This window comes from Leptidea sinapis, chromosome 20 (genome assembly GCF_905404315.1).
Source record: "Leptidea sinapis chromosome 20, ilLepSina1.1, whole genome shotgun sequence".
Lineage (NCBI taxonomy): Eukaryota > Metazoa > Arthropoda > Insecta > Lepidoptera > Pieridae > Leptidea > Leptidea sinapis.
The window spans coordinates 3078126-3096462 of NC_066284.1; the positions used below are offsets into that span (position 1 = coordinate 3078126).

Here is an 18337-nt window from a genome sequence, read left to right on the forward strand (position 1 = left end):
GGGTCTCTATTGCTTCTAGGACGGGTTCAGCTTTCCTTTTGCGTGTAACGTGTATAGGTTTATCTTTAATTGAGACTGTCTCAGTGAGGTCACTTAGTGATGACGATTTTACCGGGGAACGAAGCATTATAATTGGTTTAATGTCACTTCTAGACTTCAGTATATCAACGGTATATCTTTGGTCGGCTTAAGCAAAGCGGCGGAACGCGTGCTCACAACTTAAAACACGTCTTCACCAAACGAGAACGGGGGAAGTGTATGATGTTAACATTATTTGATAATATGAAATTAGTAATTATATTATTCCCTTCCAATAAAGTTATATCAACATATAAAAATATGGTAATAAATAGATACATTTAGAATAAGGCTCAATAAGATAAATATCCGTAGTCCGTTATAAAAGTCATTATATTACTTTCTGAGACAGTGCTTCACACTACAATTAATCTGGGATAAGAAAACATCCTACCGCTCAGTGGGTATCCATACTTCGAACACGTACGCATGTGCGTGCACTCTACAGGACTATCCAACACATAATAAAATAGCCATTATGTTAAAAGCCCTTTTTCATGCAATGAAAGGGGAAATTTTTAACAAAGATCTTGTGTCTCATGTAACCTTTTGTTGTATAAGGCGCTTTCGTCATAGCATTTAATTGTCTAATTAATTAATTAATCTCATAGTATTTTCTTTGATTAACGCGAGTGTTACACATTGATATTACACTTTAAAATTGTTTTATTTAAATTTTTAATTAATCTCTCTTTAACTGTCTACCAAAGTTATAGTAATAATAATAATAATAATAATACTGACACACTTTTTACACAAATTATCTTGCCCCAAGTTAAGCATATATAGCCTGTGTTATGGGTACAAGACAATGATATATTTAATACAATATACTTACTTAAACATACATAAATTCATATAAACATACATAAATACATTTAAACATCCATGACTCGGAAACAAACATCCATATTCATCATATAAATGCATGCACCTATCGGGATTCGAACCTGGGACCTCTAGCTTAGTAGGTAGGATCGCTAACCACTCGGCTATACAGTAATAAAATGGGTGTTACGTCAAAAAGAAGCTACTCGCGAAGATTGAAGAAGTATTTGTGTCATGTTATATATAATTTAAATAGAACGAATCAAATTGAAAAATTATAATGAACCTCATAAATATCAAAAATTTTAATACATTTTTATCATTTGCCTCAACAGTTGGGCATGGTAAGAAATTGCACGAATCTCATTGCCTAGGAATACCAGTTATAATATTATCTTATATATATATGTTTAGATACATTACCATTGCACTACCGAAATAGTGGTGTAATTGTACTGTTGCATTTTGGTTACATTGGCAGTGTAAGCCAATATAACACATGAGCCATTCTGGACTATTTCCTATTGTTATTGTTCTATCGCGGTTCACTTTTTTGGGGGCCTATATGGGCTAAGACGAGATTTCGACAGTTATGGATCATTCCGACTTTGTGTTCCTATACAGTACGGTTGGCCAATGGATTTGGCTGCAGAAATAGCATCTCTTTTAAGCCAGCCATTTCTATGATACCGACAATGTGCTTGGCTCTCACATCTCTCGTCTACAACATTCACTGATATCAACGATCATACGACAGGTTTAAGTCATTTAGAAATAAAGTTTTAGAAAAAATAACGACCATGGTAGATAATAGTTTGTATTAGATTGTTAATAACTTATTAATTCTTACTTTTATTTTTTGTAATTTCACACTTACCACTTTATAATTATATAAACATTGTATAGTTTCTAGAATTAAGATTTATTACTAAGTTACTAATAACTTAATTTTTTTCATAATTAAAATGTTGAGTGTACCTAATTAGAATAACTAACCTAGAATTAGTATGTAAGTGCAAATCAATTGTTAATATTAAGTTGAGTTATTGTTGGTACATCTTAAATAAATAAATAAATAAAAATAAATGTCTTTGTCAGGTCGTTTTATAATTAATTTACATTGCGTACGCACCTTTGAAGAAATAAGTAAGTGCGTGCACCTTCTCGTCGAGATCCTGCGCGTTGGTCACACACGTACGAACTACGTCGAGTGCCTCGAACACCAAGCCCCGCGCCAGGTACAGGTCGCAGCAGGCAGCCCAGTCCTCACACTGGTCGTGTGTCCCCGAGAGGTCTGCCGAGTCCCGGTTCCTGTTGCGTGTGGGCGGTGGTTTCCGCAAGTGCAGGTACTGAAGTGCCGCCTGGGATTTCTTCTGTGCCAGCAGCGAGGACAGCACCACCTTGTGCTGCCACTCTGTTAGTGTGTTTCCCGTAAGGCATTGTAGTTGATCCAATGCAAACTGTAAGATTGCAATAAGTTACAATAAGTTCTTATAGATAAAAAAAAGACATAGGGTATAAAATGAGAACATCAAATCCATTTTGGCTTTGGGTTTAGAACAGAGGTTCGCTGCCCGATCGAAATTTGTTTTTTAAAACTCACATGAAAATCTCTGTGGTCCAGATGCCAGAAGGCCTGTGTCGCTCGCACCACTGTTGTACTCAGACCGAACATGGGCGGGAACTGCATCAGGCGACGGATCACCGGTTCATATCTGAGAATATAATAACATATTAAAACAATTGTACGATTACACTAAATGAATGAATCAACCAGATAGTGGAAAGAAGTTCCTTGTGCGTGAACATCTTACTGAAAGGCTTTTTTTTATGAGAATAAAGGACGAGACGAGCAGGATGTTCAGCTGATGGTAATTCATACGCGCTGGCTATTAAAATGCAGTGCCGCTCAGGATTCTTGAAAAAGTCAAAAATTCTGAGCGGCACTACAATTGCGCTTATCACCTTGAGACATAAGATGTTAAGTCTCATTTGCCCAGTCACTTCACTAGCTACGGCGACCTTCAGACCGAAACACAGGAATGCTGACATATTACTGCTTCACGGCAGAAATAGGTGCCGTTGTGGTACCCATAATCTAGCCGGCATCCTGTGCAAAGGAGCCTCCCACTGGTAGCAGAGACTGGAAACGTTTCTTTAATTCCACTGGTGTTGCAAGAGTGTTCGCTACAGTGATCATTTAACATCAAAATATGACCGGTACCTTCCTTTTGCATAATAAACGAGAATTAATGCTCGTGTATTTGAAACCGAGAGATATAAATGATAGCCTTTTTGAAGTTAAATCTTCTTTAGCACCATTCATCTGAAATCAAACTCGATGAAACGAAAAAGATCCAATAAAGATTGAACGTCGAAAAAATTAATTTTAGAGTTAACCTCTATTTTGAGCAATGCACAGTAACACAAAGTGTCATACAAATCGCGAATGTAAGACGCAAACGCACACTAAAGTATTAAACCTGGCCTGTTTTTATAGGTTGATTAACAGCAAGATAATCTATCTAGACTCTAGACGTACAGACTATCTAATTTTTTATTTTATTTATTTTTTTATCAAATATAGACATAAATCAATAGGAGTTAGTCTGCGAGAGAATTGTTAATTTTTTATATAAGAAGCAGGGCAAGTGGGTAAGAGGGCAGTGATGGAAATTGGAAAGTGAAAACTAGCCGCCCATGAACATCCTCAGTACTCTGGTACCTCTGGGTCAAGATATGAATTGCCGGGAATTTAATGTTTGAGTATGCTGTCATCCAGAAGGCCTCTATTTTGTATCGATTCAATACAGTAACCGTCACTTGATTTCACTAACTTCACAGAGACAAAAGTTAGCCCCGGTTTCCACCAAACCGGAAGAGATGCGTTTTGATAACCAATTTTTTCAGATTTCGTTATTTCCACATCTCCTCTCCGCTTCGTTTCGAATTCTATTAAGCGGAGAGAAGAAGAGATGTCTCTGATGATGATCTGGTGCAATTTAGATGCTGGTATTAACCTGAATAACTCTCCTCGTGATATTTGGATACGTGAGAATTGTTGGGTCCTGTTCACTCGTTATTTATAGCCTCATTATGTCAACCAATCGTACTACATTTATATGTATGTTTGTGTGCCTAAGTATTGCAACCCAAACATAGGGAGAAGGCGTCATATCGTAAATATACTAAAATGGCACAAAATAATAGCTCTAACGAGAGGTTTGTAACAGTAAAATATATTTTACTGTTACTGACACCATTTCTAATTTAAACTTATTTAAAATGATTTTCTACTATTGAGTTTGCACAGGATACCGGCTAGATTATGGGTACAACAACGGCGCCTGTTTCTGCCATTACGGCAACGAACATGTAAGCATTATTGTGTTTCGGTCCGAAGGGCGCCGTAGCTAGTGAAATTACTGAGAAAATAAGAATTAACATCTTATGTCTCAAGGTGACGAACGCAATGTGGTGGCGCTCAGAATTTTTGGTGGTTTTCTAGAATCCTGAGCAGCACTTCATTTTAGGCAAGGCGTATCAATTACGAACAGCTGAACGTCCTGCTCATCTCGTCATTTATTTTTAATAAAAAAAAACTTTTTAATTAGGTTATCTATTAAAACATGTTTGTTTCTCACTTCAAGGTACAGTAACTGGAAAAATTGTTCTTCTCTGAATGTTTTGCAATATAGGGTTTGAATTAATATAATTTAATTGAAGGTATTGTTTGGTGGTGATGAGTGCACCATTGAGAGAACATAGGATACAGACCTCACGTCATCATAGAGCAGCGAGTAGTCAAGTAGTAAGTAGAGCAGCAGTGAGTGTTTGTGTTTGTCGCTGACGTCTAGCATCAAGTACACCCGCAGTAGAGCGCCGAGAGACGGCGCGGGGTACAGACCGCCGCATTCGCTACCAGCCTTTATCCACATCCTACGTAATTATAAATAAGATAAAATAAAAGAAACAATTATAAAAAAAGTATTTATTTTCTCAAAATTGATTCCTTTAGAATTCTTTTCGATGATATTTCTAATATACTAGATACTACTACCGCTTCGGAAACGAATGGCGCTCTGAGAAACTCTGCCAGCATTCTTTTTTTGCGCTCTTTATAATAAAAATATACAACATTATACTGTCATTGTTATTGCTTTAAAATAATCATATTCTAGTTCCAGGCAGTCCGATCACTTAGATATTCAGCTGTGGAGTAGTAGGATTTTTTTCGACAGAGCCATTTTTTAATAAAACATTTAAATTTCTTTATAGATAATTCCTGAACAGAAGCTGGGACTTTATTATTAAAGTGTAAACATTTACTCTTAAAGCTATTATGTATATTATGAATATAATATGTTGTAGGTCAATAAAAAAAATTATTCGAAGCATCATATGGAATGAACCTGAAAGTTGAATTGAAAAATTTCAAATATATATATATATATATGTGCAATGATGTTCTATATATGTACATATAAAGACATATCATTGGCAGTCTGATAGTGGAACGGCAAAAGTGTGCTTAAAGACAATTGTAAGCACACTTCTCTCCTTAGTCGTGTGTCAAGTATCACTGTCCGAACCAAATATGTACTGGATAAATGATCTGCACTGCTTATTGACCAACAATAATTGAAGCAATCGGAGTTAATGCGGCAATGTATACATAAAGCAGTTTAGTATTATGGTGTAATTTGTGGCATGTTCCATATTACGACTTTGATACTACCTACCTAAACATTAAATCCTGACTTGGATCCATCAGAGTACTTTTTAACTCAATTTTTTTCCAATTTAAATCGACACTTGAATAAAAAAATGCACCACATATCAGATTGTGTAAATGAATAATTTATAAATAAGATTGGAAATTAAATGGTAATAAAAAATATCACACATTATAATTTTTACATTGAAATCCTTTTAAAATACTCATATAGAAGTTTTTAGAAGTGGTATTGTATTAATTGACGTAAAAAAAGCTATGTCGTTATTCTTTCTTACTATAGAATTGGATAGAATTTTGGTTGCAGAACTATTAACATCAATTAGTATTTTTAATTATTGTTTGATAGCAATATGTTTCACTTGCGCTTAAACGTTGTAGATATATTATATAAGCATAAGTGACACATTATTATGGTTGTAAATTTAGGCATGCATGCAAAATAATCAAAAATAGCAATTTAATAATAAAAGATAGTACATACTTCTGTACCGCATCACCAAACTCGTTGACTATAAGTTGGTCGACATAGAGCAATGGGCTGGCCATACAAGTCGGGTCCGAGCCCTCGGCAAAGTTCTCGCCTTCGATACGGTGCAACTTGGCGCGACTGTAACATAGAATATATTAAACAAAAAATATTTTTAGTTCAGTTGTTTAAGTAATGCTACGTTATAATGATTTGGAATATATATAAGGTTGGCGGAACAATTACTTCACATTTTATATGAACTCTTTAATTTTTTTTTAAAGTTGTTCGATGTCTTTTACCATCTATGTCGTGGGACCCCATTGCTGTATAGGTTTTAAGACTTCCGATCATAAAACACAACCAGTAGTTTTGGGAGTCCACTCTCGAGGTAAGCCTGATACTACCTAAAGAGACCGAAACGGGTGGAAATCTGAAGGTCAGGCCTATATGGTGGATTCATTAACACCTCCCAACCAAACTCTTAATTTTTGCTGAGTGAGTGTAACCTACGGTTAACGTGATAACCACACGCTTAATACAGATCAATCCCCGCCATTTTCTCTAACCTTATTGCTTAAATATCATCAGTTGTTGGCAGTAGAGATCAGAATCAATGTTTCCGCCCGGTAGTCAAAAGCTCATAATGAACAAAGTCCTACACACAGTACAATGATACTCCGACTTAACCCGGGATATGTAATGTAAAGCCTAACCGACCTTTGACCACGACACTTTTCGGACTTTCTTGTAGAACGTAATTCACTCTTAACCACCAGTCATCAATCTTTTTAAAACGTTTCGGTTTATTACGTCTGAATTGAATTGCAAGTGAGTATACAGTTCATTGGCTTTCTTTCAGGGACAAATAAATATTGAGCATTTTTGTGTATACCCACAAAATCAAGAGTTCAGCTCACATCGCTTAAACTTCAGAAGTGGACTATTATGCTAACATGCTTGCCTGAATAAACAAATAATCCAGAAGACATTTTTAATGTCAAACCTGTTTTTTTTATGAAAATAAGGGACGAGCACGATGTTCAGCTAATGTTAATTGATACGCCCTACCCATTAAAATGCAGTGCCGCTCAGGTTTCTCGGAAAACCGAAAATATTTGCAGCACTACAATTGCGATCGTCACCTTGAGACATAAGATGTAAAGTCTCATTTCCCCAGTAATTTCACTAGCTATTGCGCCCTTTAGACCGAAATACAGTAATGGTTACACATTACTGCTTCACGGCAGAAATAGACGCCGTTGTGGTACCCATAATCTAGCCGGTTTCCTGTGCAAAGGAGCCTCCCACTGGTAAATAATATTAATAAGCGAAAGTTCAATTCTTTCGAAGGATAATTGTCTTGTGGTGGTCTGTGTTAAGGACGGCTTGGCAGTTACATAAACGAGATGAGAGGTCTGCAGTGCACCTTCAGCACTGTTTGCACTTTATATAGTTGATATGTTTTGGTTGGCTTGGACAGTGATCGCCGCCGCCCACACTCTCTTGTGACACCTTTAAGTAGGTGCCCTTGATTCTCACCAGAACTACACAGATAGCCTAGGATTCTTCGACCCTGGTGGAGTTGGTCCCCACATGAGGGTAAGAGATACAAGTATATATTATTTAGTGATTACTCTTAACATTACATGTGTCTCCTCGATCTAAGAGATTAATATCATATATTTTGTTTAATAAACGCTCACCGTTTTTTATAAATGGCACATAATTGGTCAGCAGGATACGGTAAGGCTGTGTACGGCTGCGGTCGTTCCGGCAGCAATCCCACTCTCAAAAACCACTGCACCACTTGAAAGTACAGTGATACGGTGCCGATGCCTTTGTATTTTTCTTCTATTTCATTCAATGCTGTAAAGAATAAAATACAATCCATCATGCCTGCTTTACAAAGGTTAAGAAGATATTACTTTCCTCGCATCTGACATACTACTGTGTCTTATTCCACTAGTGTGGACCTTTCAATTTGGAAAAAAACACACTTCAAGGATTCAAAGCAGGCATATTTTCGGTAAATAATAACTATTATTTTTACACTAATATGCGGAAGACCGAGTCTTGCTCGGATTTTTAAGAATGTACAAAACTTGAACAAAAGAAAAACACTAACAGGACTGGATTCGAACCGGGGTGTTCTGCTTTCCAGATCACCCAATGTCCCATCTGAGAATATATAGTGGCGAAATTTACTTTTATATTCTAATGTAGTTATTGTAGCTGTTTTTTATTAAAACACGGATAAAACTAAATTTTTTTTAAATTGAAACCTAGGTAGAGCGATTTATCGTCCCCGAAATCTCTGTATACTAAATTATATGAAAATCGTTGGAGCCGTTTCCGAGATTCAGAATATATAATATATATATATATATATATATATATATATATATATATATATAGTTATATCAATCCGTCAATTGTTGATCATGCGTGCTATATCGCGAGCACTTTGTTGATCCGAAAACCTATGTTGATCCGGGTGGTTTTTGTTGATCCAATATAATATTTTTCATACATATGTGGTTCCGGCCGGATCAACGATTTACTCCGTTGAAGTTTAGGAAACGCAACCGAAATGTTGATCCAATATACAAATCCACTCCGATAGTTGTTGATCCGATTCAAATGGGCCAATCAGAAGCCAGCAAGTCCTCCTACTGGACATACCTAAGGTATTGCAATACTACCTAATGATTAACTTTTCTTTATTTATGAAGTTATTTGTTTATTGGTATGATATACAGGGTGTCCCAAAGTTATGGGACATGAAGGGAAAGTACCTTAAATATCGAAGTTAGGCTATTTTACTGAAAGAAGACTTTATGTTATTTTTAAAAGTTAGTACTTCTGCATTCAAAGATTTTCCTAAAATTACTTGCCTCGTCTGGGAATCGAACCGACCGAAATTTAAAAAAAAACACCCCTACTTTTATAATGCTAATCGAAAGAAAAGCCAAAAACTAATAACTCTTCTTGAGCATTTAATTAATTAATTTACAAATAATACCCACTTAATTGACTACTTTCTTTTAAAATACTATGTTACTTAAGAAGAGTTATTAGTTTTTGGCCATTCTTTCGATTGGCATCATAGTGTGTTTTTTTTACATTTAAGTCGGTTCGAGAGTTCGTTCCCAGACGAGGCAAGTAATTTTTAGAAAATCTTTGAATGCAGAAGTACTAACTTTTAAAAATAACATAAAGTCTTCTTTCAGTATAATAGCCTATCTTCGATATTTAAGGTACTTTCCCTTCATGTCCCATAACTTTGGGACACCCTGTATATATGGTAAGGAAATTTAATTTGAAAGGAAACGAGCTTGTCGCTTACCCCATGTTAAGCTTCGTGCCCAGCTGCATGCATGCCAGCAGCTCAATATCATACAGAGTATGTGATATTGTATCGCACTCAGTACCCTGAGATATAAGATCTAGAGCCTTGAAGCCCCGTTATATGACTCCGCAAACAATGCCCTTCAACCCGGAACACCGTAGCGTTGATAAGCTACTGCTTGGCCGTTGATTAACTGACAAAGGTCTGGCCATTCCTCAGACTGGCCCTCGCAAGAGTCCTACCAATACTAGATATAGTTGTATATAAGGACAATTTTCAATTGTTATTATAATGTTTAAGTAGTATGGATACATACATTAATTAAAGTGATAATTGAAAGGCAAAAAATGATCTTATCGAATTATATCGAAGTTGAGTTTGGATGACATGTAGAAAAAACATTTGTTATCAATCACATGAGCTCAATACAATTACTATTAATATTAAGAGGAACTTGTTGTATCACACAGAATCTTCATTAAAATATATTTACTTTTTCTTATAAATACTGTTAACATACGTGTTAAGTTGCATCCAAGTCCTATTTTGAAGAATAGGTTCTTTATTTAAAACTTCCATACATTTCTTTTTGCCTGAATTTATCTTTTTATTTATGTATGATTGGAAATATTTTTAGACTAATTTTATCTCTTCATCCGACCACTTTCTATGACTGATTATTTTTTGTTTCTTAATTGGATTATCACTATCACTATCGCTTGAACTTTTGTTTGCCAAGTTTTACTTCGTTTCTGAATCTGTTTATCATCATCAATATCGCTTTCACTTGTACTACTTGACTATTTTGTTTCCGTCATGCTTCCGTTTGGCTTAATTTTGGGGTCTTTATTTTTAGGATCTTGGTTGTACTGATTGTCTTGTTTTTTATCGTTTACTTTATTATAGTCTCCAATTTCTATTTCTTCCATGTTATTATTGACTGTAGTTTCTGGTATTTTGATAGATATTTTGGGGTTTGTAAGTAAGGTGTTAGATTGATCGCTTTCTATTGCCTTCTTCCTCAAAGTTTTTAGTTTCTTGGTATGATTGAGATGTAATCGTTTCTATCCTGTGACCCTTCTTCTCCATTAATGTATTTTCATATTCTAAGAGTTGAGATCCTACAACAGCTTTTTGGAGTACCTGCATAGGCAATCTATAATTTTGTGCATGAACTGATATATTATAACCTGGAAATCCTGCCAATATAACGATCTGCTCAGTATAACGATCATTTTGCTAAGAATGAATTTGGGACATTGTAGCAATATGATGTCTTATTCCGGTGGATGTAATCATTTAGGGGCGTTTCAAATAACACTGTTTTTTTATCATATCTAAACACTTACCGCCCTCATAAGGTTCTTGTGTACCAGGTCTTGCAAATAAATATAGGCTGAAGCTTGGAATTTTTAAATCTTCACGGCAAGCTATTATTAAATCTATGATTTCTCTCTTTATTTTTGTTAGCAAAATACAACCCCTTGTTCTTTTACCGGGAGTCTGAAATACGTCTAATTCTTTAATACAATTCATCTGCTCTACTGTTAAACTTTCCAAAACCTTTTCGGGCACTTCTTCATTCTTTCTATTGATGTAAAACGTAAGTTCAGCTTTAGCTACGTCACCTGATCGTTTTCGGTCCTACATTATAATATGAGCTATTGTTACCATGCACAATAAATCATAATTTTTAAAACATCTATCTTTTCTCAATCTGCTCGCATATTTAATTTCTAATTTATGGATTTTTTGCATAACGGTATTAATGTCACTGTCCAGCAGCATGACTTTTTCTTTGGTTAAGTGATTTCGTTTTCTACTTTTCTCAGCGTTTAACAAAATCTCCCACTCCCAATTGATTTCAATTAAATATTTAAAGTCATCTAGTTTTTTTTTATATGCTTCCTTATAAGCTGTGGATTCATTGTGCATAATAGACTGTGTGTATAGTATTTCAACACATCCCAAGACAGCGGGACGCATACGTGCGGGTATGCTTATAATTTTGACCATGCCTGTTTGTTCATTAAAGCCACACATTTCTTTTATGGAACTTACAAATGTTACATATTTTTCAGAATCAATCGCGTCAGTGAGATTTTCAATAGTTGTGTCTTTTTTCCGCAATAAAATTAAAACCGCGCGGGCGTCGACGGGTTCAAGGTCAAATGCCCTCGGATCAACGTTAGTTAGTAAGATTGCGCATGAGCATGAATATAAAACGGATGCACATTTGACTCGTCGGTATAATTTTTGCGACCGTTACGGATCAACAAAAACATTTTGTTAATGTATTTTTTGATGGCAAGTATGTTGCAAAGCGACCGATGCAGATCCCCAAACAACCCTTCCATTTCAAATTCGGATCAAAGTATATCAGTTATATTTATAAAGAACCAATTATACACTGCAAAAAGGTGGATCAACATTTCTTTTAATATCTTACAGGATCAACCTTTACATAGAACGGTTAATTATATATATATATATATATATATAAACATAAGAATTGCTCATTTAAAGATATTAGATATCTGTGTAGTTTTATTATGAAGGGCCGCCCAGACACTCTTGTAAAACCAGAGAAATGACAGGGCGTTACCATCTTTTACGCAGGTGTACGCGTTTATTTGAAGGTATAACGTAATGCCTGGGCACCTTTGACAAATTATTTGCCATTTGGTAGGAAATATAGATTTGATTTATTAATTACTTTAAACATACCGTCAGGAACAACAAGATTGCAGCATTTCGTGAGCATGGCGTCCAGTAGGTTCGTCAACTGTGTAAGTTGCTGAACACAGTGATCGAGACATCTGATTACATTTCTATAACAATAAAATTACATTATTTGAACTAAAACACACAATTTTAAGTTAGATTATCACATCTAGGTCGGCAGAATAAATGTAATATTGGGTACTTAATTGTATCTACTACAGAAATGATGCGAATTTATTTTTCTTTAAAACAACCACCAAAGTGACATAACTTAAAGAGAAAATTCTCTGACATAACATATACCGTTTTAGTAATAAAACCCGTATTAATATGATATCCTTTTCTGAGATCAGTGTGCACGAACGATAATTCTAAAAGCCTTGGTAGCCTCAGTAACAATTTACAAATTAAATATTTATATTAATAGAAGCAATTGATATAAATATTAAATACAACAAACAGACACGACACATTTTCGATTTAATTGTATAATATTAAGTATCGGTTTTTAGGTCCTTAGCTAATGTCTCAATCATCTTGATTAGACATTAGACATTCTTTGACGACCTGTATAGCCAAGTGGTTAGCGATCCTACCTACTAAGCTAGAGGTCCCGGGTTCGAATCCCGGTAGGTGCAAGCATTTATATGATGAATATGGATGTTTGTTTCCGAGTCATGGATGTTTAAATGTATTTATGTATGCTTATATGTATGTTTATATGAATTTATGTATGTTTAAGTAAGTATATTGTATTAAATATATCATTGTCTTGTAACCCATAACACAGGCTATATATGCTTAACTTGAGGCAAGATAATTTGTGTAAAAAGTGTGTCAATATTATTATATCTGCTTCATCATGTGCTTTCTCCTCAGCAGAGGTTGGCATTCATCATGGTATTTTCGCTTTGGACGTAGCAGCACGAAATAGTTATCAAGAGATCTCTGACCGTGCCTCCATTTTCCTTTGATTTTTCCCTTCTATTTTTTTTTACTTTTTAATATATACTAAAAAATACCTGTCAGGCATAACAGCAGAAGTGAACAGTGGTCCAGTTAGGTCCTTGGCATTTTCCTTTAATTCTATTGCTCTTCGCCAGCACCATTCGACCTGAAATCATTCATAAAATAGAAATCATGTTATAGATGTAGCATCCCAAGTCTTCACTTCTTTTTTGTTTGGCTGAAGCAATACATATATACTTCATACACAACGGACCATCAATAGTATCTTAGTAACGGAAATTTAAGACAAATAAGATAACCTACATGGTGTAGCATACATTATTATATTATATTAGTATTACTCGAGAGAAATTGACTCAAATTACTTAGGTTTATGGAGGCCTCATATTATGCTGAATATATTATTCTGATAGAAGATCCCAGAAAACACGAAATTATGAGCCAAGATGTCGGACAAACGATGAACTTAGAAAAGATGAATTCGATGACCAACTCAGAACACATAAAAGGCATTTATTTTCTCAAAATTGATACCTTTAGAATTATTTTTGATGTCATTTCTAATAACTACTAGATAATACTACCGCTTCGGAAACAAATGGCGCTCTGAGAGAGAAGAAGCGGCGCAAGAAACTTTCCCAGCATTCTTTTTTTGCGCTCTTTTCAATAAAAATATACAATATTGTACAATCATTTCTATCGCTATAAAATAATCACAATCTAGTCCCAGGCTGTCCGATCATTTAGATATTCAGCAGTGGAGTAATAGTATTTACGACGGAGCCATTTTTATAAGACATTTAAATTTATTTATAGATAATGCCTGAACAGTGGCTGGGACTTTATTATAGAAGTATATACATTTACCCTTAAAGCTATTATGTATCTTATGAAGCCTACTAGAATTAGTTACAAGCAATCCCTTATTTCTAGTGTTATTATAATGAAAATCACTATTAAGAGCAAAAAGGTGACGATTTTTGTGAACGTATATTAAATTTTCATAAATGTACTGAGAATGAACAGTCATAATATTTATTTCTTTAAATTTTTCTTTGAGAGACTGTCTATAACCAAGCTGATATATAGCACGAACAGCTCACTTTTGCAGAGCAAACACTATATCAATGTCAGCAGCATGACCCCATACTAAAATACCGTACGTCATGATGCTGTGAAAATAACTGAAGTACACTAATCTAGCGGTCGCAACATTCGTGTACTCTCTAATCTTTCTAACTGCTAGGAATCAAATCCGATGAGATACGAATGTCAAGAGATATGTTTACCTTGGACCAATAATTTCTCCTTCTATTCAAATGGGTAACGAAATTGACTAATGTGGAGGCTGTTGATGGAGAAAGTATTGTGTACTAATGGAGATTTTAAAAACGGCTGCAAAACCTGAGCTCTCACTCAACAACACAAAGAAAAAGCAGCCAAGTATGAGTCGGACTCGCTCATGAAGGGTTCCGTAGCAGCAAGTAATATAAGAGTAATATAATATAAGGATAATGATATTAAATTATTTAAATGGAAAAGGCAAAAAATCTTTGCTTAAAATCAAATGAGCTCCCATCATTTATACTTGTTTAAAAAAATCTAATTAATAGATTTCGTTCATACCAATTTTTGGTGGAAGTTTGCATGGTTAATGTACATCACATATTTTTTTTTTGTTTTATCATTGTCTTTATTTAAGAAAATACAGGGGACACTCACACATTTTACCACTTTTTAAGTGTCTCTCGCGGAAAATATTCAGTTTCCAAAAAAAATTATAATTTAAACCTCAACATCATTTTTGAAGTTTGAGTTTGTTGCGCCCATTCTTCTCAGGTCTGAGGCATTCTTTTTGGAAGGGGTGGTAGTTTTTGACTTTCAATAAGTGATGTCACATCCTATTTTGAATAAAAATATTTGAATTTGAAGACCTACCCATACATACATCATATACGTATGGGTATGATGAAAAAAAAATTTGAGTTTCTTTGAAACTCAAATAATAAATATGGGGAACCCCAAAAAAATTTTTTTTTTCTATTTTTGTGCATAAATATTAATGCGGTTCAAAGAATAAATCTACTTACCAAGATTCAAAAGTATAGTTTTTATAGTTTTGGAAAAAAGTGGCTGTGACTGACAGACAGACATAACGAATCTATATCCTAAAATCTTACAGTATGTCAGCGGGAAATGAAAAAAAGTATGTTGGGAATAAGAGGGAGGAGGCTAAGAATGGAATCCATGACTCAGCCATCCGACGACGTTTAGTCAATGACTTGAATAAATAGAATCAAATTTGTTATAATTTGACATTCGGATATATAGTATTATATACTCCCTCTGTTCTGCTAACTAGAAGTGTACTTGGCGGGTATGAGAACTGCACAATACCATTTTAGATACACATACCAGAAACATGAGTGAACATCCAACACCAGCATGTGTCCCGGTCGCCCACTCTTGAGCACATCTCTTCAGGAACTGGGACAAGCGTGCTTCCAACGCCACTGACAGTAGGAACTTTCGCTGTTCTTCCTGAAATTAATTATTATTACGTGAAAGCTTAAATAATAAGGTGTGTCCACGCCTGATATGTAATCTAAATTATTTTTTTGTCTTTTTATGGATAATTTATCGCGTACATCTACCTAAAGGTCGGCAACGCTCGTATGATTCAGCACCATTAATCATCAGGTGTGAAGTGACCCATACGCAGTTTTATCATATCGACTTCTACAAAAATAATTATGTATTTTTGCTGTATTTTTTTAGTTAAATCTTATTAAGAATATGAGAATAAAAATAGGTTTTAGCCTAGTAAATAATCACATGCCTTTGCCAAGCCGTTACAAAAAAGCCTACAGGGAACAAACCTGTAATATCAACCATCTCGCTGATAAAAAAATGTATTTGATAAGTGTTACTTATAGAAGAGTACGACTAATGAATGTACGAGTAAGTGAACACTGCTATGAAAACAACTTACATTCATATAGTGTGCGAGAAAGCGATATTCTGAGTCTAGACATGTGAAAGCTAAGTTCTTATTGGTCAACACAATATGTAAATGCTTGATAAAAATATAAATTAAACACATTTAAATATAAGGACATGTTACTAAAAAGGTAATATCACAAATTGTTATAGCATGTAGTACCAGTAAATTTGTGAGTAATTGAAAATACTTACAGCAGACATATCAGCAGTATTATCCCGATACAAAGGCAGGAGTCCGGCCGACAAGCAAGCAGTGTACAGCCTCCCAGGAGACATCAGACATGATGGACCTGCCTCTGCTATTGAACTGATGATCTGCCGCTGTATGCCCACTGTGTGCATTGTGGTAGCCTCTGATGTGTTGAGGCATACGCAACCTGAAAAATTAAGTGACCTTTTGTAACTACTGTTACAGTGGTTTGTTTTAAAAGGTTTAGACTTATTAAATGGATCAAGGATAAAGAGGAAATATGAATGTCTTTCCGAGTCCTGGATGTATATATTTTTATATAATATGTTTAAGTATTATTCTAGCACCCAAATTACGGGCGATTCCTAGTCTCTATAAAAGTGTGTTAATTTTTTTTATGACAATAAGGGATGAGACGAATACTACGTTCATCTGATGATAATTGATACGCGCTGCCATTTACAATACAGTACCGCTCAGAATTCTTGAAAATCCTAAAAATTCTGAGGGGCACAACGATGGCGCTCATCTCATTTGCCCAGTTATTTCTTTAGGTACGGCCCTTCAGACCAAAACACAATAACGCTTACATATTACTGCTTCATGGCAGAAGAAGGCGCCATTGTGGTACCCATAATCTAGCCGACATCATGTGCAAAGGAAATGCCCTTAGTCACCTCGTACCGACACCATTAGGCCTGGGACTCCCCTATTCTTTTTTGCCCCGAGGCAACACAGGGCTATTATTAAAAAAATCTAGATATGTTCGCAGTAAAGACTTAAATTTACACTAATCTTTACCTAGTCATGTCCACAAAGATCTAGATGCTGGTATTGTAAGAGCATATTATACAATTAAATATTTGGCTTGTTTTTTGTATATCAGTCAACACTGCAGATCAATTATTGATCATATGACCAACCTCGCCAATCAAATATTTTTTAAATAAGTAAGAAATTTTACAAGCTAAGGCTATACTGGATGATCCATTACGAAAAGTTCATTAAAATAAGTGACAATTCTTAAGCATCAATAGAACATAATATTTAAATAAAACACTTTTAAAGGATTAAAACGCGTGTAAATCGAACTGTGTTTTTACATTAGATTTTTGCGCAAAAGTAACAATTTTATTTTTATTTTAGTTAACCCGTTCAAGACCTTTCTAGATCTCGTTTTCAGGGGGACTGCAGATGAAATGAGTCAAAGTGATAGTATTTGTCATATCTGTCATTATGAAGTTTAACGCCACGCTCAGCGGTGGTATTTGCGATAGACATAGATGCGTTTTAATCCTTTAAAAGTGTTTTATTTGATTGTGTAACAATCACATTAATCGAAGTAAATACTGAGAACATAAGATACTGGAAGGTAAGTTAGAACATAATAAAAAACACTCACTGTATTGTAAAGAGTTAGGGTAGAAATGTTCTTCCAGTCTAGTGGCATGTGAGTATGGCAGGATAGACGTTGGGTCCAGTCTCATCTCGAGGGTTAAGCTGTCACGACCCATATCAGCACACCAAGCGGTACTCATAAATGTGTTGCTTTGTAAATTGTATGTTGCTGAAAATTGAGTAATCATTTTAATTTTATTATTATTAGCATTAAGTGCAGTGTTGATCCAGAGACCATACCATTACAATATATTAGTGTATATAAGACAAAAAACGCTTGTGACACAGAACATGTGTAACGGAGATACTGTAAAATAGAAATAGTATATTGTGCAAGTCGTGCGACAAGGCATAAAGGCATTTATTTTCTCAAAATTGATTCCTTTAGAATTATTTTTGATGTCATTTCTAATAACTACTAGATACTACTACCGCTTCGGAAACAAATGGCGCTCTGAGAGAGCAGAAGCGGCGCAAGAAACTCTCCCAGCATTCTTTTGCTCCGCTCTTTTCAATAAAAATATACAATATATGGACACGCCACAAGTTAGGATCATCATATCATCCCCACCACCTGGATGTGTGGCGGTC

General features: G+C 35.0%; 1 protein-coding gene across 2 annotated transcripts in view; it reads right to left on the reverse strand.

Annotated features, from left to right (window-relative positions):
* The window catches only part of LOC126970284 (protein ELYS), a 69008-nt gene that overhangs the window by 35792 nt on the left and 14879 nt on the right, over window positions 1-18337 (reverse strand). For both annotated transcript variants that reach the window (XM_050816107.1, XM_050816106.1), the window contains exons 8-17: window positions 17751-17915; window positions 16351-16535; window positions 15571-15696; window positions 13209-13300; window positions 12190-12293; window positions 7817-7979; window positions 6126-6251; window positions 4684-4845; window positions 2510-2621; window positions 2039-2366 (exon numbers count right to left, since the gene is read on the reverse strand). In XM_050816107.1, the coding sequence (XP_050672064.1) occupies window positions 2039-2366; window positions 2510-2621; window positions 4684-4845; window positions 6126-6251; window positions 7817-7979; window positions 12190-12293; window positions 13209-13300; window positions 15571-15696; window positions 16351-16535; window positions 17751-17915 (1563 nt within the window). The remainder of the gene's footprint in view (window positions 1-2038; window positions 2367-2509; window positions 2622-4683; window positions 4846-6125; window positions 6252-7816; window positions 7980-12189; window positions 12294-13208; window positions 13301-15570; window positions 15697-16350; window positions 16536-17750; window positions 17916-18337) is intronic.